The sequence below is a fragment of the Tetrao urogallus genome (assembly GCF_951394365.1).
Source record: "Tetrao urogallus genome assembly, chromosome: Z".
NCBI lineage: Eukaryota > Metazoa > Chordata > Aves > Galliformes > Phasianidae > Tetrao > Tetrao urogallus.
Window position 1 is genome coordinate 65,140,297 of NC_136816.1, and position 23,727 is coordinate 65,164,023.

The 23,727-nt window shown below is 41.6% G+C and overlaps 1 protein-coding gene across 1 annotated transcript in view; it reads left to right on the forward strand.

The window, feature by feature from the left end:
* Positions 1-14,112: 14,112 nt before the first annotated feature.
* Positions 14,113-23,727, forward strand: part of NPR3 (natriuretic peptide receptor 3) — a gene marked incomplete at both ends in the record, with an annotated part of 40,521 nt that continues 30,906 nt past the window's right edge. The window contains 2 exons of the mRNA XM_079548698.1: positions 14,113-14,827; positions 21,218-21,340. Of these exons, the coding sequence (XP_079404824.1) occupies positions 14,113-14,827; positions 21,218-21,340 (838 nt within the window). The remainder of the gene's footprint in view (positions 14,828-21,217; positions 21,341-23,727) is intronic.

The window sequence follows — 23,727 nt, forward strand, 5'->3', positions numbered from 1 at the left end:
TCATAGAGTTAACGCATAAAGGAAAAATTAAGGAAACTGGCATTAAATGTCAAATACCTGTGAAAAGAAATGCAGCCTTGATTCAAACTGGCACATGCTTGGAAAATTGAATTAAAGCCTTTGCCCTTTCGTATTTGTTCAACATTGATGGCCTTATTCTCAAAATAAAATAGTTATATTTTTAGGAGGATAAGAAAAATGACTTGTCTTTCATGCAATGAAATGACCCGGTTTCATTTTGTCTCTATCTAGGACAGCTTCATGTACAAGTCATTGTTTGTATGTAGTTTTGTATGTAGTTATGTATTTTGTATGTAGTCCTTAGGGTACCAGAAGATTTGCTTAAGCCTTCTAACCATTATATTTCTTGCAAAAGAGATGCTGCTTCTCTCTTGCTATGGAGCAAATCCGTTCTAATAGCAGCAATTCCCATACTATCTGTACAATGGAAGCATACTCTACGCAATGACAGCTTATCCCATCTCTGTCCGAGAATGCAAGTCCTCTTCAGTTTTCCTACTTGCCATCCTTCATATCTGCAGCTGTGAGGATAATGCATTCAAATTAGTCAGTTCTGAGGGAAGATACAGGTTTGGTTTGTTGTCTACCAACAAGCTTGCTCGTTTTGTTTGTTTGTTGGATTTTGTTTGTTTGTTTGTTTGTTTGTTTCATTAAGGTAACAGTATAGGCTGTATTTGATCAAATGTGGGAGACATCCAGTTTCTTTGTTCATGGTTACATATGCTAGGATCACAGGTTAAAAATTTTTGGTGAATCTTAAAACCAAGATTCATTCCTTGATGTTGCAGCAAAAGGCCCCTACTAGGATTAGTTAGGCTTTTTACAAACATGGGACAATAGGTGATATTTCTTTTCTTGAATAAAATCTAGTGCCTTCTACCTCAGTAACAAATGTGCCAGTGGTAATTCATGTTTCATGTTTCCCTTATACTTCAGAATTAACCCTGCTTCACTTGGCTGAAGAGTTCTAGTTTACTTACAGTTAAGTCAACAATATTTTGTTATCTCACAGCGTGAAAAGTAATAGCTTTTCATTCAGTCAAAGTCAGATCCTAGAAATCATACATGTCATTTTGAAGGGGGCATGTTATTAACCCAAATGGCATATTCAGGATTAAGGCTTCTGCATTTACAATAAAATGTCCCCTTTACATTATCACTAAAAAGATTTGCACTTTGAAGTATTTAAAAAAAAAAAAAAAAAATTACGTAAACAACCACCCACAAACAAACAAGCAAAAAAAACCACTACAGAACGCCTATAAAACCATTTTTTGTTTTTCACAGAAATTTCTTTTTGGGTATTTGTCTCGGGAGAAGATAGACTTCCTATGTCTGGATTTGTGATTCCCACTCTATTCTCCACTCCAAATCTTATGAGTGGACTGTGAGATGAAGATTCAGAGCTCCTACCTTCTGTTTCTTGCTTAGTTAAGATAAGATTGTGAGACTATATTTAAAAAGGGAAATAAAATGTTAGCATTGTTATATATTCAGGAGAAGAAATGACAAACTACAAAAATTAAAATAAGATTTTTAACTGTCTTTAATTGCACCTTAGGCGTTTTCAGTATCATTTATTTTATTGCCCGAATATGTTACCAGTTTCTTTTTTTTAGGCATGACTCAAACGTTCTGGTGATTTTCCTATGAACATCCCTTTTTAATGACACTTCATGGACACATCCCAATAATATTGCTTCAAGTAAAAACATTCAAGATGATCCAAATTGGGCCATCTTCTACTGTGAATTTCGTCAAACCACTCTTGATGAATCATGTAAAGGCATTTTTCTTTGTTTCCTTACTATTTACTATCTTAGTAAAATTATTTCAAGATTTTATAACTACAGAGATGGAGGATAGAACATTTTCCTAATTTTATGGGAACTACCAGAAGTTGGATTTTTGAGGGATTCGCTCTTAGATATTTAAAGGGGAAGATACTTTGAGAGGAGTTTAAAATTTGATTTATTCACAGTCTACCTGTAAGAATGAAAAGAGGAGTCTTGGCAATAAGTCCATTAGTTCCATATGGAAGGAGTGTAGTAGCTCTTTACAGTCTTCTCTTTTCTAGACTAAGCAAACTTAATTTTCGAATCTGTCTCATAAGACATGGTTCCAGACTCTTGTTCTTCCCTTCTGAACGGTCCTGTTTATCTGTGTTTCTCTCGTAACAGTGCTCCAAGAGAGCAGAGAGGACTATTACTCATACCTGACACAAAGCACTTCAGATAATTTAACAATATCATATCTTTCACTGACTTTCAATTAATTGTCAGCCCAGTATTTATCTTCGCATGTTCACAAACTTCTAATATAATATCCCTTCCTTATACAACCTAATGACTTTTTGGACTGGAACCAGGAGAGAATGTTCTTGAAATTTCTGTCCAATTTAACTCAGGTAGCTGTAGCGGTAGTACTTTAAAAAAAATATATATATATTTATGCCAGTTTCATCTAACCATGCAAGAATTCAGTAAGCTAATTCCGAACACACTAATGCAGACATTTTGCTGCAAATAAAATGATCATTTACCATAAAGGTGGTGAGGCACTGGAACAGTTTGCCCAGAGAAATTGTGGATGCCCCATTCCTGAAGGTGTTCAAGGCCACATCAGATAGGGCCCTGGGCAGCCTGATTTCATGGGTGGTAACCATTCCACGACAGGGATTGGAGCTGGATGGGCTTTAAGGTCTCTTCCAACTCAAGTCATTCTATGATCCTATTAGTCTTTGATTGCCAAGGCTATCTGCACTTCTCATTTCTCTCATATCTCTCTGATCTTTCCCCATTCATTTGTCAAGATTCTGGCCCTGTCTTCAAGTGATTCTACCATATCCTACGCTGTATGAGGAAAGCACTACATTGTTGTATATGGCACATACTTAGACAGCCTGTGCTGGTAGGCCCTATTCCTAAAGGCTTCCTTTCATAAAAATTGTATGGTCCATTACCCTTTTAGACAGTGGTACTGTTTAATGTCTGCTCCAAAGGTAAACCACAGGAGAAAGACAGTAAGAAATGTTATTGTCTGTGTAAATGTCTGTATTCTCTTCTACATTACGAGAGCACTGTATGCCAACTTGGGTGCAGCTGCCTTGGGGTAAGAAATTTGTTTTTACTCAACTGAACTGTTCACTTCAGCAGAAATTATTGTCCCCTCCACACTCTTGGCATTTCTTCATATGAATCTGCTCCCTAGACTGGTTCTGTCAAATGACCTAGTTTAGTAGAAACACCTTTTAAACTCAAAATCAAACTGACACAATTGGGGTAGGTAGCAATTATTATATCTGCCATTGTCCTGGCATGTCTAGTAGGTCAGTAAACTCTGGCAGCAGGAACTAGCTAGCCAGCTAGGGGCTGGATAACAGTACTCAAAGCCGTGTATTTCATTTAGACCTTCTGCTTCCAGTATGGATATGACATTAAGTCTTTTTTCTTGTTATTGCTGTTGTACACAATCCCTAGAACAGTCACACTTCAGCTGCAAATTATGTTATGTTTATTCTATGCTCTTTGTAGAGACTATCTATAGTATGTTGATGCAGATGTGAAACTTGTTGTGTTAGAGAGCTGGCCTTTCCATAAGTTGTTCCTTCTTTATCACCCACTTAAACTATTCCACTTTCTGGGACCTGCCATCTGTTCCTGACAGTTCTGGATGTTGCACTGCACACCTTGCTATGAAGGACCAACAGAAGCTTCTGACTGTTCTTTGAGACAACACCAAATAGACTTCAGTTTGGGTTCTATAGATAGTATAATATTTATATTCAGCATAGATGCATAATTAAAATAGGAATTCCTCCTATCTATTTTACTGATTCAACTTTTGCAGCTGACCATAGCTGGACTATGCTAAGACTATGCCAACTAATTTTTAAAAATGCAGAGATGATTAGGGTTTCTGCCTGTGCTTATTCCTTCCATAGATACCTTTTCTATAGTTATGAGATATACAGTGTCTTAGAGGGATACTGAGGAAGAAACCATTGTCCTCCATCTTCAGACAGACAAGATGAATTTTAATCTATACAAGATCTTAAAATTTTCAGTCTTTGAATACACTATTTGTTGGTTGTTTAGTGTGGGATTCACATCATCTCTAAGTATCTTGCAAATCTTAGCAGGTGTGCTACACCAAATACCACCTTTTTTCTCCAAATATGACTAAAAGGAGAATGAAATAGGCATTATATCTTTAATTAATTACTAATTAAATTTTAAGTCACTAGCAGTTGTTTTAGAAGAAAGCATTAGATATTTTTTCAATTTATGCACAGGTTTTAATGCTATCTGAATCTGAGGCAGATTTCTCAATTAGTATTTAAAGGTGTTTTTTTGTGGAGATCATTATGTAGGTGTTCTTCATCGATCAGACTGGGTTTTGACCATAGGGTTGTAAAGCAATCCTCCTGAATCTCACATCAGGGCTGAAAGACAAGTCTTACCTGCATAGCTTCAGCTATGAACTAGAATCCAGATATTCCACTAAGCTGTGCTACTTGTAACCGCAGTAGACTTGTAACACTAGGAAGCTCTTTTTATCATGGCTTGATTTCATTTTCACATAATAATCTCTCGAAAGCTGACAGAAGAAATGTGTGGAATAACATCACTTCTTCCTGCATCTAGAATTACCTCTGATGAAATGCTACACACCACATTTAGCCATCAGTTCAGGAAGCAGTTGTTTTTCAGCTGAAGGCAGAGAAATAACATCTTTCCTTTTTCACTTTCATTTGAACTGATCTATGGATAGTTACTAATAGTCAGAGCACTGTACTACAGAAAGCCCTTCTGTAAAAGCAGATTGCTTGTCAAAAACTGTGATTTGTTTTAAAATAGAGTTGGATTCATCTCTAAATGCCATTCACTGCATCCATTTATTTATTCATTTGTTTATTTTATATGGAGGGACATATGACTGCTGTTGATAGCAGAGAAAGAGATGTGACAAGCCTGAGGAGTTTAACAACTTTGTGTTGCCTAAAACAGAGGTGTTTCTATTACTCTCTCACAAGCCAACAATACTTCAAAAATTCATTACACAATATCCCAAAATCAAGGTAATCAAGTAATTGCATAAAGATTAGTCAATACTACTGAAAGTGGTGAGGTTTTTAATTTGTGGTTTTTGTTGTTTTTTTTTTCTGTTTTCACCATAATTTACTCATTAATTAATACAAGGGGAAAACGCCTAGGGAGGCTTCAGCGCTAATGCCAGCTTTAAGGAGTTCCTGTCTTCCCTCTTTAGTGGCTTGCTGCTGTCTTTTAGATCCCCTGCTCCACCATGCCAGGACGACTGCAAACCACCTCAGTGAACTGATCAGGCTTAAAAAATAAACCCCATTTTCTGCCAGAATATTGTTAAAGATGAATGCGTTCCTCTGTTGATGGTACTTTGTAAAGCAGTATTGCCTGTAAGGCTGAATATCCAGCCAAAATGTCGAAGACTTGTTTCTTTATATTGTGAAAATTCTACTGCTTTTATATAGGAATAGATGTGAAAACAGCATATCAGAATTGCTCCCGATTTGATATAACACATAACAGCAATTGGTTGATAGTGGATCTGGAATGTCTGGTTTTGAGGAATACCATGACAGAATTTATAACATTTATTTTACAAACGATATTTGTATCTATCTTAGAGTTATTAAAACTAGATCAGAAAAGATCTTTGTTCTTCAAAACCTTTTCAAGTGTCCTGGTGGAATACTTGGTGAGGTACAGCAGATGTTTGTATTTCAGCTCCTGCTACTTATCTCAAACTGTGACTTGATTCTTTGATAGAGATAAATGCATATAAAAAACAGAGTGGCCATTGCCCCATGCCTGTCAGAGGTGATCAACCAAAGCTAAACTGAGTCCAGGAAAGTGTCCAGTGTATTATTTCTTATTATAAGCATTAATTATCGTAATCATTCATTATTATCATAATCATTGGTCATAATTAATTAGTAAAATCCCAGGAGCAAAATCTGTAGGTGTTGTTTTAATACAGGGAAGTGAAAAAGGCAGCAAAAATCTCCACAATTTTAAGTAGTTATCATAACTTCACTTTGATCTGAATCAACATGATTCTCCTTGTAATTCAATTCAGTTTTCATAAATGGTCTGTTTTGAACTCAAATATGATCTATAAATTTAGAAATTGGTTCTTTGAAGTGAATCTTTTCTAATGTTAACATTGGCAGAAGGTGGACAAGAAGTGCAGCCAATGCAACAAGTTTAATATTTATAATTTATGCAGGAGAAAGGAAAGATAGCTTCCACTCTGTGACAACCTAGTACTTCCAAGGAGTAAGGTTGTAGAGCTCAAATCAAATCAGTGATATCAAGCTGTCTGACTTACTCATTTCCATATATGTTTACCGAAGATGCCTGCAGCCACTTATTCAGGATTGTCACCCCTTTTCTACAGAATGACAGTTGTACAGTTGTACATTGTACAATTTTTGTGCAGTGTATACTTCTGCTGTTGCTGAAGAATTCTTAAAGAAAAACAAAAAAATGGACTTTTTTTTTTTTCTTATAAGCTAACAAAAGGAACTGGAAAAGATTTCATCCAAAGTACACTGTGATAATTCCTATTAATTCATCATTACCTAGAAATTTCATTTACTTGTTTACTGTGTAGATCCATAAACAAGGAGCTTATTTTGCAAAGGCTATTGATGGAAAAATCCACATTTTTCAATTTTTTAAAAAAACTATTATTTTAATCTTATGGTAAAAGACAGAATTCCAAGTTTTATCCTCTATAGGAATTCTGCTCTTTTTTCTTCTAGTTCAATTGATGACAAATTATTGAAAAGGCATCACACTAGCAGAACCACATTAAATATTTTCAAGAGATAAAAGATATCAAAGTTTTGAAGATTGATGGTTGTTGAATTTGTACTTGAATTATACTTCAAGTTTTATAGAGAATTCCTATATAGTAATAAAGCTTTATCTTTAATATCCAGCATTTGAGACTGGTTCAGAAGTAAGATTCCTATTTCACAGCCCCTATTAACTGATTTCAACACCACCATTAGATAACGTCAAGTAGAACATTACTCACAGAATTTCTATCAACCCAAAAGAGCACTGGGTTTTGTTTGCCTGTGGTACAGAAACAATGCCTGTGCCATGTCAATAATGATGCTGCACAATCAGGGCATCTTCTCATCTGTGGATTTATGAGTAGTGCCATACTCCAGTAGTCCTTGAGAGCTTCTTATTTCCTAACCTTCTTATTTCCACTTGTGAACTGGGTTATGATCAGCCAATCAGTTATTTCGTATTTCATTTCACCTTTCAGTGAAGTTTGCAAGTATTCCATTGCTTCTGAGTGTTTGTCCACATTGTGTATCTGTATGTCTGGCACTGTTTCAACACTGTGCAATCTCTCCTCTAGCACAACGCACAGACAAGCCACATGCCAAATTCTGTAGTGAGAATTCAGTGAGTCACATCTAAATGGGTGTTCTGCACTTTTATTGGCAACTAATTACCTTCAAAGTCGATGCTAACAATTGAAACTCAGCTGGTTCTTTTTAATAAGGCTGTGTTAACAAATTAAGCTCTGTTTTCTGGTTGGCCTTTGAACTCTCACACCTTTACTTGGTCTGTAACTTGCTGTCAGTAAAATCTAGAGGCTACAGCTTGCAGATGTTGGAATAAGACTGAGTTATAGATGTACATCTACACATGATAAGACTAAATTCTCCCTAGCCCAGTTTTATAATTAAAATATCATGCAAATATAGTGTACTTTCTTATTACTAATCAGAACTATCTAAAATGACTCCGAACTAAATGTTGGCCAAAGTGAATAAAAATAATAAAAAAGGAAGGATTGGTTCCTGTTATCCAGAATGTGTTTTTTGGCTTTTGGGTTTTTTGATTGTTTGTTTTCATTTGTTTTTGGTTTTGATTTTTGTTTGTTCATTTTTTGTGAAGCATGTAAAGTCTGGTAGGACGCAGAAAGGAATCACTGTGGCTAGCTAGCTCTGGTGCAAGTCCTGGAGAATTGCCAGTGCTGCCAAGTCTCAGGAGGCTGACCAGCTTTTCCCTGGACTATCCAAAGAAAACAAAAGGATCCAGCTTCACGATGTAACGTAATATTTGGTACCTTCATCCAGCATAGTTTGGAGCAGTTTGGGGTCTCCCAAAGTCCTATCCCAAAGGAATTATACTCATCCAATGCAGCATGTGCGCTGTAGGGTGCAGAGGTGCTGTGCAGCTAAAGCTGAGTTAGTAAAGGTAGACTGCGCATACAACACGGTGAGCAAGCTGCTATGGGATGGTGCACACAGAAGACAGATGAAATCTTGCTTATAATCTGTTTATAATTAACCTCTATCTTCTGGTGGGACTGTTCGTAGGACCAGTTTTTCAAACATTATAGTTTGCATCTGGTTAGGTGCAAGCATATTTTCGTGTGTCTGTACCTCACACATAGTCTCTTTCCTCCTCCCTCTCACCAGCCCGATTCGATTTGAAGGGCTAAAATCAAAAAGAAGTTGCCAGAATTTTATTTTTTTTTACAGGGGTAAGGCAATGCCTTTCCTTACTCCTTTAAGGCAGTTCCTCAACCTTTTTAGGAATGGCCAAGTTTTTCCAGCTCAGTACTCAATAAGAATAAAAGTTTAAAAAAAAAAAAAAAGAAGAAGAACAGAAAGAAAGCCTGCAGTAAACGCACCTCTTGAAAACTTGGACCCAAACTATTAATGTTCAGCTAAAATCATAAGCAACTGAAAACAGTGTCAGTATATATTTATATAATTGTAATGTCACTTTGTAAAGGGCAATATCAAGTGGACTTACTGCTAGGTAGATGCTATATATAGCAGACACTATATGCTGGGTATTTATAATTACGCTATAGTAGCAAAGGTTTTTTATTGCTACATTTAGTGAAGAAAACTATTGGCCTTCTTTGTAGTCATGTCTTTTTTCAGCTTTCCTTCATTTTGGAAAGAAAAAGCACAGGTGTGGCAAAGTTACGGTAGCTGCTACAGACACACATTGACTGTTGAAGTACAGGCATTCATTTTTTCATGAATATTAGTCACAGGTCAGAAAGAAAAAAGTACATTGCAATAAACCTGAAACAATAACTTCTACTTGCCAGTAATGGGAATACTGAAGAGAAAATTATTTTGAATAGAAGTATCATTTTGTGCAAACTGTTCTATCATACTTTGAAGCATTTCAGAAGATGATTTTGTCTATTCCTCACTAAAATTGCAGTGCTTCTTCCTGCAGTCAACAGGCAATAGTCTTCCTGAGGCATTTGACAAGTGTTTTCAGGAACTGAAAAATTTGTGACAACTTTAGCATAGTCATAGAAATGAAACATGATTTCTCTGTATTTTAAAATTAACATGAATTTTTCTCAGCAAGGCCTGTATTTCATACACTTTCTATTTAGACACATTATTACTAAGGTGGACAGTTTATGGTTCATATAGGCTAGGGAAAGGGAATATGGAAGATAATCAAATATAGTTCATGGAATTAATATAATTCACGGAATATAATTCAGACATGCTGTCCTGGTGGCCTGCTACTGTAAAATAATTATTCTCACAGCTTCACAAGCAATCTATTCCCTATCTTCAGCTTTCTTTGACATGGAGTATGTCAGGGCTAATATATCCCTGCCGTAGATTGATGGATTGACCTGAATAAGGAAGTAGAAAAAAAAAATGAGATGTCTGAAATGTGTATCATACAAGGGCTAAAAACTCTAATTTAAGATCATTACAGTTGTTCCTCCATGGAAGGGCAATGCTTCAGGGAGCCTCTGAAGTCTTTGCTATTATTACATGGGGCATAAAAATAAATCTGTTATAAGACACTTTCTGACAGTGATTTATACTTAGTCTCAAAGTATTAATTTTGGCCATGCAGAAATTGCTCTAACTCCTACCAGTTTGTCAGTAATCTAATTCTGATAAATCAGGGCATGTCATACATAAAAGAAACATATAATCATGTCTGTCATAATTTTTCTTTTCTCAGGCTGGAGCCTATTAAGACAGTTCTAAGAGGAGGATTTTTCTGTGGGCCATGGCAGCTCTCCTGTCTTCCTTTGAATGTTCTGTCTCTTCAGAGATTTCCTGTTTTGTTGTCTCTCACTGCATTATCTCACATTCAGTATTACCTTGCAGATTTGAAGAAAAACAGCAAGTATTGATTGGTTATATCCGGATATATATATATATATTTGGCTGGAATTCAGCCCCATAATTTGTATGTTTTAGAAGCATCTAAAACATTTTTTGCTTTCAAAGTACTCCCTGTGAGTATGAGCAAAATTTATGACCAGTTGAAGGGTGAGGGGGAGATGTTTTCATCCTAGAACCTGCTTTTGTGCAATTGAGGAGCACATCTCTCATGTGGCTGAATTCCAGAGCATCTTTCAGCACCAGTGGGAAAGGAAAGGTAGGTATAGCACTGTGTAACCAAAGCAGATCCTCAAACCTTGATTCAGCACTGGAAGGGAAGATCAGCAGCACGGTGAAGGAATGACCCTGATATCACTATAGATCTTTGATACATCAGGTTTGCCCTCCCAAATCCTGTTCTCCCCAGTCCTAAGAGAAGCTTCACCTTCCCACTTAACCTTACTTTGAGCTGTGAAGCGGAAGCAACAGTAACTAGCTCTGCGAAGTGTTGTTCCTATATGTAAGCCTTGTTTTCTGTGTGCAATCCTGTCACTACGTAGTTCTCGTATAGATATCTACAAATATGTTTCTTTCAATTAAAAGATAGACGTAAACATGACTCCTTTTTATTTCTTAGTATCAGATCTGCTCATCTCAGCTTTCCATGCTACAGCATTTTTTACCTAGTGGCAATGTGCATTTTTATATAACCATACAAAAGTGAGACTGTAAAATGCAAGAAGAGACACCCAGATTCAACACAGCAATAAGAAATCTGTTATGGGTGTTCCAGATTCCTTGAAATAGTGAGGATAGATTTCTAGGGGAAAGAAAAGAAAAAAGAGAAGAGAGGAGAGGAGAGGAGAGGAGAGGAGAGGAGAGGAGAGGAGAGGAGAGGAGAGGAGAGGAGAGGAGAGGAGAGGAGAGGAGAGGAGAGGAGAGGAGAGGAGAGGAGAGGAGAGGAGAGGAGAGGAGAGGAGAGGAGAGGAGAGGAGAGGAGAGGAGAGGAGAGGAGAGGAGAGGAGAGGAGAGGAGAGGAGAGGAGAGGAGAGGAGAGGAGAGGAGAGGAGAGGAGAGGAGAGGAGAGGAGAGGAGAGGAGAGGAGAGGAGAGAATTTGAAAGTCTGAATGGCACAATATACTTGCAGTATGGCTTATTTTAAAATATTTCAGCCTTTCAGCCTCTAGGGGGGACTATGTTTTCAGCGAATCTGTCTGTGAAGAATTTTCTTAATCTCTAGCAGGCAACTCAGACTGTTGCTAATGCTAGCTGGGGCGAGTCAAGTGATTCTTGATTTGTGTATGAGTTATTTCTGTGGGGAAAACAGCCTATGTCTATAATGACCTTAGTCCTAAAGGACCGGTTTGAGGCCTCTGCTCTTGCTGCAGTCCATGGGCATTCTGCCTGCTACTGATTCACAACTTCAGGATTTGTTCCTATTAAAAAAGCATTTATGCAGCTGAAAAAATGTCGGTGGAGAAATGCTGGATTTATAGCTATGGAAAATACTGGAGGTGAACAAATGGTGAGGTGGATTAAGTGACATTTTGAATTGGGATTAACAAGTAAATTCTCATACATAACTGTCTGGCTCAGAAAAATAAATAAATCACCAGGATTCACCTTTATAAATTGCTTAAGATGAAGGGAAACAACTGAAACGTTTGTGACACTTTGGGCCTGCAGAAACATTGCAGAATGCAATTGCTCATGCAAGGACCACATATTGCAGGCCACATCTTTTCCAAAAGCATCAAAACCAATTTACACTGCTGTTAAATACACTGGCTCAATGTCTTTCTCCCTCCACCCCCCAGGCTGGCCGTGCTTCTCCCTCTTATTCATTCCCAGCAGTGCCTTACCTCACAAGGAGTAGCTGGAGTGAAGGAAGGCAACCATGTGATTTATGGGCTTACTATCTCTTCCATCGTGTTTACACAGCTTACACTCAAAGAGGACAGCTAGGATAGTACGGAGCTCACACGTAAAACGAAGATGTTCTGCTGGGGAAGGGGGAATCAAAAGAGATCCTTCCAGATTTTGGTGCTGTAAACACATCTGTAGGTTCAGCATAAAGCAATGACTACAAAGGTCAGCATTTCAAAATGTGTCTTAAGAAAATGTTTCTGCAGGCTTTGTGGTGTAGATGGCTGGTATTTTGTATACTGTAACATTCAGCTTAATCTCCAGTGTGTCATATAGTCATCTACAACAGAAAATGCCTGACATAACTTATAGTAGAGGAACACACAAAACAAGCTTCACCAGGGTGGATGTTCATGTAAATTTCAAGAACACTCTGATGTTGAATTCAGTAATCAAATAAAACTACATTAGAGGCACATTTCCCAGAAAAGCTACACACATCTTTACATTTGTGAGATTTTTCATTCCACCGAGATCTGTCAGATCAATGCTCCTAAATACATAAATAAATATTTTTGGATGGTTATTTCTGCATGTGACATTACCTGTTTTTTCATTACACTTCTCAGCTGTATTTGCACAAACACTTACAGCTTTCTTTCCCTTGTTATCAAGGAACCTTAAAGGTGAGGTGGTGGTGACCCCCGGGCTCCCACCATCCCATTCATGGACTGCACAGTGAAGGCAGCAACAGCTGAGTTCACACACTTCCCTGAAAACAATCTCCATGATGAACTAAACAAATCCTTCATGTAAAGTGAGGAGCAGTTCACTCACCTTTCTAATGCAAACCTGGCACTCTCTGAGTAATCACAAAACATCAAACCGTGCAGCCCTGCTCTGGGTTTGAGGATGCATACATAGAAAAATCCACAGCAAGGCATCCTCCAGGATTTTGTTGTTGAAAAGCATCAGGTGTCCAAAAGCCTCCTTCACAAAACATTCTGCACATTTCACACTGACACCGTTCCTTATTCCAAAATCGTTCTTCCATTTTAAATGGATTGTAACAAAGCATTAAGCATCGCAGCCTGATGAGCAGTAAAGAGAGGTGCATAGGGCTGCATTTAACATGCTCTGATCAGGCAGTGCTCTTAAGAGGATTTAAAAAGTAGGTTTTCCTTTTTTTCCCCCCAAGAAAATAATCTCAGAGCAACACTTGTCTCCTCTTCATTGGGGAAATCTCAACTCCTTGCGGCATGAAATCGTGCCTCAGAGCCACACTGGGTGGGAAGGGGCAAAAAACCACAGGGGTCTCAGGACTCTAGCAGACTACAGGGGTGGCAGCCTGTGGGGCTTTGCTGACACGGGCATCTTTCGGGGCGAGGAGACGCGAGCCCTGCGCAGCCCACCCCGCTTTGGTGTGCAGCCTTCACCCCCAGCGCCGGCGCTGCCCTCCTCCTCTCTCCGCACATCCCCCAGCACCGAACCCTGCCCTACTCCCAGCCTGCGGGGTGCTCAAACCCCCGCACAACTGAAAAGAATTGAAGCGCAGCGGAATCCTTTATTTCCCAGCCCCGGCTGCCAGAGCAGACACCTTGGCCGTCCCCCGGGCTCTCGGCGCTCAACCCCGCGCTGCAGCTCCGCGCGGCCCGGCCCGTGGGCGAGGTGTGGGGCGCGGGGGGGCCGCCGGAGGGCGGAGGCGGGCGGGAGCGGCGGGGCCGGCTCCTCCCTGCGCACAAACCCGGCGGCGCGGCGCCGGGCGTGCGGAGAAGCCGCCGCCGCTCCCGCGTTACTTAAGCGGGGAGGGAGCGTGCCGGCAGCCCCGCGGGGGGGGCGAGTGGGGGGAACCGAGGGAGAAAGGCAAACCCAAAGCATTCCGAGCTACGCCGAGATGCGCCGTCCGTAACCCGCAGGCTAGGGCAGGTTGTTCGTTTGGCCAAACACCTGAGCAATAAAGCACGACCGAACAATTGAGAGCGGGAGGGCGGGCAGACGGGGCAGCGCAAACTTTGCCGGAGTTGGGGTCTGCCGGGGGGGCGGGCGCGATGCCGCCCTGGCTGCTCGGCAGCCTCTGCTGCGTGCTGGCGGCGCGGGCGGCGCTGGGCGGCGGCCCCGCGGGCGCGGAGGCGGCGGCGGCCGAGGAGGAGGAGAAGCTGATCCGGGTGCTGGTGCTGTTGCCGCAGGACGACGCCTACCTCTTCTCGCTGGGGCGGGTGCGGCCGGCCATCGAGTACGCGGTGCGGAGCCTGCGGGAGAGCGGCGCCGGCCTGCCGCCCGGCTACGCCTTCCAGCTCACCTACGAGGACTCGGCGTGCGGCAACCGCGCCCTCTTCAGCCTGGTGGACATGGTGGCCCTGCAGCGCCGCCGGCCCGACCTGCTGCTGGGGCCCGTCTGCGAGTACGCGGCGGCGCCGGTGGCGCGGCTGGCGGCGCACTGGGACGTGCCCATGCTATCGGCGGGGGCGCTGGCCGCCGGCTTCGGGGCCAAGGGCGGCGAGTACTCTCATCTCACCCGCGTGGCCCCTGCCTACGCCAAGATGGGCGAGATGCTGCTGGCCCTGTTCCGCCACCACCAGTGGAGCCGTGCCACGCTGCTCTACAGCGACAGCAACCCCGAGCGCAGCTGCTACTTCGCCATGGAAGGCGTCCATGTGGTCTTCCAGGACGAGGCCTTTCACATGGCCGTGCACAGCTTCGACGAGACCAGCCGCCACCTCGACATCGATGATGTCGTTCGCTCCCTTCAGACTGGCGAGAGGGGTGAGTGGCAGCCACGCGGGGCGGGACGTGGTGTAGAGGGCATGCTGATGATGGGTTGGCGGTTGGACTGGATGCTCTAAGAGTTCTTGGATTGGATGATCTAAATGGTTCCGTGATGGAGCAGTGGGGCTGCCCGCTGCCTCGCTAGCCCGTTTAGTGGGGACCAGAGCTGGAGGTGTGATGGTTGGAACAGAAAGTTGGGTAGGGATGTCCTCTGGGATAGGCGGGAAAAGGACCACACAAGCATCCCTGGGTCAGGTGTGCAGCAGCTTGCAGCAGACTGGGACTGCCTTGAGCAAAGCTTTGCCTGCTAGAGTTCCTTAGAGCTTCACCTGTTGCATCAGGAAGCGCGGATTGCCCTTGGGACTGCATTGGGATGGTGTTGTGGTACAGGAAGAAATTGGCTGGTGGTATGTGCTCATCCACAGCTGAAATTGCTCCTTTCTGCTCATACATGCAGAGCAACGAATCTCTTGCTTGTTCTCTGAGATTTTAACCATCTCCATGCAAGTTGAAAGGCTGAGCAAAGGTAGCTTTTTCTTCACTGTGCTATGTCCTGCCATGGGGATCCTTTTCCCTCTCCTTCTGTTAGAAACCCTGTGGAGTAGTTAACACCTTTGGTGTTAGTGGTCATTTCAAGGCACGTTTGAATGCATAACCCATGAGTGTGTAGTTACATTGCCACCAGCTGCTACAAAAACATATGCAGATAAATCAAGGAATCACAGAATGGCCTGTGTTGAAAAGGACCACAAAGATCATCGAGCCTCAACCCCCCTGCTATGTGCAGGGTCACCAATCACCAGACCAGGCTGCCCAGAGCCACATCCAGCCTGGCCTTGAATGCCTCCAGGGATGGGGCATCCACAACCTCCTTGGGCAACCTGTTCCAGCGCATCACCACCTCTGTGTGCAAATCTTCCTCCTAATATCCAACCTAAACTTCCCTTGTCTCAGTCTAAAACCATTCTCCCTTGTCCTATCACTATCCACCCTTGTAAACAGTCATTCTCCCTCCTGTTTATAAGTGGCTTGTAAAGAAAGCTGGAAAGTCACCCATGGGCTGGCTGAGCTGGCTTGGCATCATGAAGTACTAAAAGCGTAAAGTACTTCAGGATGTGAAGTTTGTAGTTAAGTGTACTTCAAGGTGAGATTGTATCAAGCAGTGTGTGGATACATGGGCTCATCTAAATGGACCAGCCATGAATTTCCACAGTAAGCTATTGCTAGAAGAAAAGAGGAGCCATTCAGGACTGCTGGATCAAGCTAAAGAAAGTCCTCAGCTGTTTTTCTAGTAGAACAATAGACATAAAAAATACTTTGTGCTATATTTACATCCCTGTTTGCTTAATATTAAAACAGTATCAAAACTGAGCAGATAAGGATAGTGCTGTGTTGGCTCAGCTTGTGCTACCATGCCACAGGGCTTTGACTTAGCAGTCTAGTGTTGGTGCTGTGGTTACACTGCTGTGATGTCTTCTGTGCACTCTGGACACTGTATAGGGGATAGCTGAGATCTCTGGATATGTGGAGCTTTAACTCTTCTTTATAGAAGTGCTGGAGCAGGTGCTTAAAATTGAGCTGTCCAAAGAATTGCCATTTAGGGAAATACGCTGAATGGAGGTACAGAAATGTGTGAGTGCTAGAGGGAACAGCTATGTATGAAAAGATGCCTTTTTTCTTTTAATCAGCCTAACTTGGGTGTATGTTTGGCTTTCCTAGCATAACAGAGTGACTATAGCAGCAGAAGACGAGTGTTTGCTCTTAGCCAGAGGGAGCTCAGGATGTCTGAATGTGCTACAGGAGCATGACTGATGGCTAAGGGCAAAAACCCACTGAACCATACTTAAGGAAGAGAGGCTTAGTTTCAGCTCAGACTTAAATGCTTTGTTGAACTGAGACTTCTGATTCAACCTCATTCTGTAAGTTCAGTGCAAGAGACTGAATAAATGCAGCCCTCTGTGGTTCTTCTCTACACCTCTGTGCTGTGCTGGGGGAGAGGGGTACCTCTCTCCATCTCAGCTTGTAACTTGTTTTCTGGTCCATGCTGCTACTGAGAGATGCAGCACGTGAGGCCTTTCTGCCTCTACTTGTGCATTCCTGTCTTTAAGGACTGACTGCATAGCTTACCTTGCATGTTCCTCTGGATCTGAGGGGTGGTCTTGTTGCTTACCACATTTTCCAGACTGTCATGGCACTTTAAAAGTTGTGTATCTTGTGATGGATACACCATGTGCCTTGGCTTACTGGGTTAGGTCATCATTTTTTCTTTGGCCTCCTAGGAGGTCACCCCATAGGGCAGTGGGACTGCTGGATGATGTGACACTGTTCAAAGCATGTAATTTTTCTTTAGGTTTTAAGGGCTCCACTATCACATCTATAGTGATACCATCCTGTGCACTTACCCAGCATTCTCTACCTTCTTGGAGATCACTGCTGGTGGTGGCTGTAACTTGAGTGATAGGGCTTTTCTGAACAGTTTTTAAGTAGTACAGGATATGTGCTCCCAGACCCTCCAGGGGTTGAGAAAGAAGTCATCCCACCAGGTGGCCCATGGAGACCCAGGTGCTTCTCCTTACCTGTAGGGCAAAGGCTGGCCCCATGGGTTGGGTTGCAGCTGTCTGGGGGCTGGTATTAAATTCTTGGGGGCCCACAGGCCCACTTGGCCACCAAACTCATCTTGGTCAGTCCGTGGTTTGGAGCCACTTGGAAAGATCTAGAGATGCAAGATCATGATGAAAAATACAATTATAAAAGTTAACTACTTTATTGCATTAACAGTTAAAGCTGTCTAGTAAGCTTGGTTCACTGAGCTGATACTGTAGGCCAAAATAGTCAAGAACTCAGTACTGTGCTTAGACATGTTCTAGATAAGGCCATAGTCTGAGGTAAGTGCTTGGCAGAGAGAGAGACTCCTTTAACTGGAATTAAATTAAGTGTTTGTGGGATTAGGCAATAAATACAGAATACGAGTATTAGAATTACTGTCTTCTGTGTGTATAGTCCTGAAGGGATAACACTGTGCCTGTGTGCACGTGCATATTTTTGTGTGTGCAATTAAAAGGTACAGATGGAGATCAAATAAGCATAATTTACATTTTTGGAAGATTGTGAGACTTGCCCGTAGCGTATTTGCTTCAAAATCTTGAAATATGTACTCTTAGCTCTCCTGCTGGGTTAAAAATTACATCCACATTGTTAATATCACTTCCTTTACATTCCTTTAGAGATTTACAAAATATTACTTAACATATTTAAAAGTAGTCTTTTTTTCGTCCTGCTCTTTTTTTTTTTCTTTTTTTTTTTTTTTTTTTCCATTTGCTCAAAATCTTTCACTGATGATATGGTGATACAGAAATCTTGATTCCATCTGCAGGCTACAGTTCTATGATAGACATGAATTACATGGGCAAAGTCAAGGGAGAGTTGGGTGAGCAGAAAGGAAACATTACAGAAGGAAATCTCTCACCTATCCTGAAATTAGGAACAGTGAGAAAAATTTATTCCTGATGTTCATCTGGAAAAGATTTGGTCCAGATTTCGTTGCAAGAAATTCTTCTTTTATTTCATGCTAATATAGCTCATGAAATATGCCTTGCTCTGCTGCTCTGGAAATTGTTACGTTACTCGGCTGTGATGATCAGTAGGACAGAACTTTGCTTGGTATTGCTCTCCTGATAGGTGGGGATATACCAAATGTGATTCATCCTGGTGGTGCTTCTGAAACTTTACACCTGTGATGGCATCCAACCAGAGAAGTGATGAGAGAAGATTCATTGGCTGAGTAAAAACGCCAAATAGGCCAAATGTTAATTTCTTATAATAGCAGACACTTATAACCAGAAAAGTTGAATACGATTCTGATTCATATTTATCATGGGAGTGGAAATATTTGCATTCATTATTGCAGTTTTTGAGCCCTGCCATGCCTGACAATTCTTGGAAACATGCGTGTAGTCATCCCAACATCTTACACCCTTAATATAGGATATAGCCACAAAGCATGCAATGACAAAACATTTTGCAACAGTCTCTTGTCATTAGCTTCATACTGATAGTCCCATAAATGCGTATAAAAGTTTATGGTATAACATGCTTCATGCAAAAGATGTTTTTCGCCCTGTTGCTGAATTCCTGCTTTCTATCTGCAGGAGGATGGGGTGGCAAGAAGCATAGTTTCCCCTATGATTGGGAAAGTGACTTTTCAGTCATCATAGTTACTCTAAAGAGAAAAAACACATTAGACATATAGAATCATAGAATTCTTAGAGTTGGAAGGGATCTTTAAAGGTCATCGAGTCCAACTCCCCTGCAATGAACAGGAACATGCACAGCTCAGTCAGGTTGCTCAGGGCCTTATCCAGCCACACCTTGAATGTCTGCAGAGACAGGGCATCATTTACGTCTCTTGGCAATTCAGTGCCTCACCACTCTCACTCTAAAAGACTTTTCCTTATATCCAATCTAAATCTACCCTCTTTAAGTTGAAGCCATTTTCCTTTGTTCTATCACCACAGACCCTGCTAAAGAGTCTGTCACTATTTTTCCTGTAGCTCCCCCTTAGATGCTGAAAAGCTGCTATCAGATCTCCTTGGAATGTTCTCTTCTCTGGGCTGAACAGCCCCAGCTTTTTAAGTCTATTCTTGTAGGAGAGGTGTTCCATTCCACAGATCATTTTTGTCGCCCTCCTCTGGATGCACTCCAATAGGCCCATGTCTCTCCTGTACTGAGGACTCCACAACTGGATGCAGTACTCCAGGTGAGGCTTCACCAGTGCAGAGCAGAGGGGCAGGACCTCTGTCATCCTGGTTGCCATGCTTCTTTTGATGCAGCCAAGGCTACTTTTGGCTTTCTGGGATGCAAGAGCACATTGCTGGCTCATGTCAGCTTCCTATCCACTGGAACTCCCAGGTCTTCTTTGGCGGAGGAGCACTGCTACGAAATCTGACAGGGTGAGAAGCTGTGGATTTGGCTTGCACACTCCGTTTTTAGGCAGGGTTGCCTGAAGGTGATCAGAGGGCTGGAGCACCTCTCCTGTGAAGAAAGGTTGAGGGAACTGGGCTTGTTTAGTTTGGAGAAGAGAAGACTCTGGGGTGATCTCATTGTGGCCTTCCAGTACTTGAAGGGAGCATATAAACAGGAGGGGGAATGGCTGTTTACAAGGGTGAGTAATGATAGGACAAGGGGGAATGATTTTAAACTGAGACAGGGGAGGCTTAGGTTAGATATTAGGAGGAAGTTCTTCTCACAGAGGGTGGTGACGCACTGGAACAGGTTGCTCAAGGAGGCTGTGGATGCCCCATCCCTGGAGGCATTCAAGGCCAGGCTGGATGTGGCTCTGGGCAGCCTGGTCTGGTGATTGGTGACCCTGTACATAGTAGGGGGTTGAAACTAGGTGATCTTTGTGGTTCTTTTAAACCCAGGCCATTCTATGATTCTATGAAGGTCTTTTCTATTGCTGAAGATCAATGGTGGCTGTTTGAGTATTCAAAAACTCCAGGTGCTGCCTCCATTCCTGGCCCCTGCCAGGAAGAAAGAGAGCTGGGTTGCAGGGCTGAGGGCTGATGTTCAAGTTCCAGGGATTTGTCACAGCTTTCATCCCACTGGGTTGTCACAGTGGCACAGCATCTGCGTGGAGCACAGCTTTTCGGACTTGTAGGCCCCTGTTTGGCTTCTATTCCATCGTAAATGAGGCTTTGTGGCATTTAATCTCTCATCCACATTTAGTCTTCTAAGTCTGAAAATGGCACTCATTTAACATGAACATTGTGTCCCATCAAAGGTGGCTGACTAGAATTATCATGTAGTTGTTGAAGATAAAATCATATTTTGAGCAGATTTGTACCACAGAATCCCCAGGAGCTGTCAAGGGATGGAGTGAAACAGCTGAGGAAGTGTTGCCTCTATACTATCATCATAGAGCAACAAATTGTAGACTAGGTACTTAAATGTTAGATAACATGAGTGTAGGCAAAAATCTACGCCAAACAACTCAATAGAATTGAAATGGTGGTGTCATTGTATCTTACTACTTAATCTTCAGATTGTTTTATGCACACTTTAAAATAATAACCAAGGCTTATGATTGCAATCAACTCTGCAAATAGATGTAATTGAAGAAATTTGAAGGCAGAACTTGTCATATGCTGCAGGAGTAAGAAAAGAGGATAATATAGGGCTCTATTTAATTATTTTCAGAGAAGATGCAAATAAAATGTCAATCTGTATTTGATGCCTGTCTTCTGTCAGCAGTTGGGTAATTTGTCACATTTGTTGCAACACTGGGAGGACAGCTCAGGTCACTGTGTCTGGCAGCATTCATGCTAAAGAATCTGTTCCATAAAGTTCTTGAACTCTTTCTTATCTGTGTTTTCTGTTTTCTTCCACCAGTTGTAATCATGTGTGCCAGCGGTGACACAATCAGGAACATCATGTTGGCTGCTCATCGGCAAGGAATGACCAATGGGGACTATGCTTTCTTCAATATTGAACTCTTCAACAGCTCATCATATGGTAATGTTTCTCCTGCCTGAGTATCTTGCAAAGTCTTTTGTAAGCCTGATAATATTTTTAGATTTGTTAGTCTCAAAACGTGCTGTACTGAATGCACCACCATTTCTCCCTGTCTTCTACTTAGATTATGAAATTGCAACTGAATGGATTACAGGATACTGAAGAATAGTTTTAAACTAAAATAAAGTAGATTTAGATAAGACGTGAGGAAGAAATTATTTACCCAGAGGGTCAGAAGGCCCTGGAACAGGCTGCCTAGAGAAGCTGTAAATGCCCCATCCTTGGAGATGTGAACATGGCTGGGCTGGATGAGGCTTTGGGTAGTCTAGTGTAGTGAAAGGTGTCCTTGCCTTCAAGAGGGATTCAGAAATAAAAGGTCATTAAGGTATTTTCAAAACCCAAGCCTTTCTGTGATTCTAGTACTACAGGTATTATTTATTTGGTTACTTTTAGGGGAGACAGCACCAAAAAGATATATTAAGCAGCCAAATGTTTGGTACCCCACACTGCAGTGTGCATTTTCAGCACGGGGCTGCTTGTGCCATCCCCAGCCTTGTGACTGGTGGATGTCAGAGCAGGGGCTCTCCTGGCACTCCGGTGTGCCCTGGTTCATGTGGCCAGTTGAGAGGAGGCATGAGGGCTGGCAGTGGGAATGTGTGGCTGCAGATCCAAGGTCTCCAGTAGTCACTTCTATGCTAGGAGTTCCATACATCCCTGTTTACTTTTGATCACAAACTGTATGTGCAGAACTATCCAGCACTGTTGTGTTGAACAGAAAGCACTGACAAGCAAAAGCACAGACTGTCTAAATGTGCTAGGTTTGGGTAGATAATAGCAAATTACTTAATTCCAAATAAATATGACATGATGTGTCAAGTTAAATTAACTGAAAAATTAAATAGTTTTCTTTTCAAAATACATCCCTGTTCAGTTACATTGTTGTTATGTCAGTACATGATAGAGACTAAACCTGTTCTCAGCTGCCTAAGCTAAAAGGAAGGCAATACTGGAACAATGTGTTTACTGACAGTTTTTAAAAATGTCATATGGCTGAAGCTGAAGGAAGTTTTTGTCTAGATTCTAGAAGTGTCAAAGTGGCTTTTGAACAGAGCAGCTTCTTTTGCAGGTGCAGAGAAAATATTTTTCCCCCTGCAGCCTGCCTGCCTGAGCTAATCCATTAAAATAACAGATTCGTTTTGAATTGAAAACCAGGAGGAGTTGTGAAAGGAGGAAAACTTGTTGTCTTTCAATCCTTGAAAAGCTGATAAAGAGGAAAAAAAACCATATTCACAAAAAGACGATGTATTTTGTTTAATGAATCAGTTAATTGCAAGTTAAATTCTCTTACATAAAATTCATTATCCATCTATCACTAAACTTTGTTATCCATCTATCACCTCTGAGATTATTTAAAAAAAAAAAAGTTGAAAAGCTTATTGAAAAGCTCTATAATGAACATGTGTAACTGCTTAAATTCAGAGTTGTAGGTACATAAAGAAGCAAAGATAGCACTACATAAGCCTTCTAAGCTAGCTAAGGAAGTGCCAAGTTCTACCAGCCAACAAGGAAATTACTTCTATGACTAAAAGATAAATTTGCAGAGCAAGATCAAAGCCAGTGATTCAAGTCAAGGTGGTCTGTTAGCTGACTGAATTTCAGAATGACTTCATCCCTTGTGTCATAAGTGAACCATTTGTCACTGCAGCTTCAATCAGGACCAGTCTGAAAAAGTAAAGGTTTACTTGTATCAAGTCACAAAACTCTGATGTTTCAAGCTTTCTGTAGACTGTGGGAGCTCTGCAGACTTGATTTCACTTGTGCCTAGAAACCACTGATCATATAGCCCCTTCACTGCTGCTAGTGCTTCTTTGTGCTATGCTACTGCTCTATTTCATCTCAGAGATTAAAATTTCATTAAAAGTAATTCATCTGGTCCCAAGTACAAGTCTGCATGTGAGCTGGGCTCCTTTTGGAGTCACAGGAGAAAGTTAGGCACCCCTGGATGGTGATTCACCTCATCTTGAAGTGTCTGAAATGGCCTAGATGAATTTCGCCTTAAAACTGGTGATTTTGTTACCTTGGATGAAGCGAGCAGAGTGACTGGCTGTGTTATAGAGGTCCTTGTGGAGCAGGATTTCCTCACGTAAAAGCAGCAGCTGCAGGATATATGCTGCTGTGTTTTTGTAATGTGTTTTGCGTTTTAGGACGGTGTTTACTAGGAGGCAATGTTGCAAAAGCGCTCAACAGAGATGTGCCCATTTGTCTTGGAGGTCTCAGCATCCTCTTCCTTTTGCATTACAGTTAGTTCAGTCTACTTGTAGCTTTTCCAAGGGATAAATTACAAATATCTACCTCCTGTTTGAGTTATCAGAAATTTCTTGATGCTT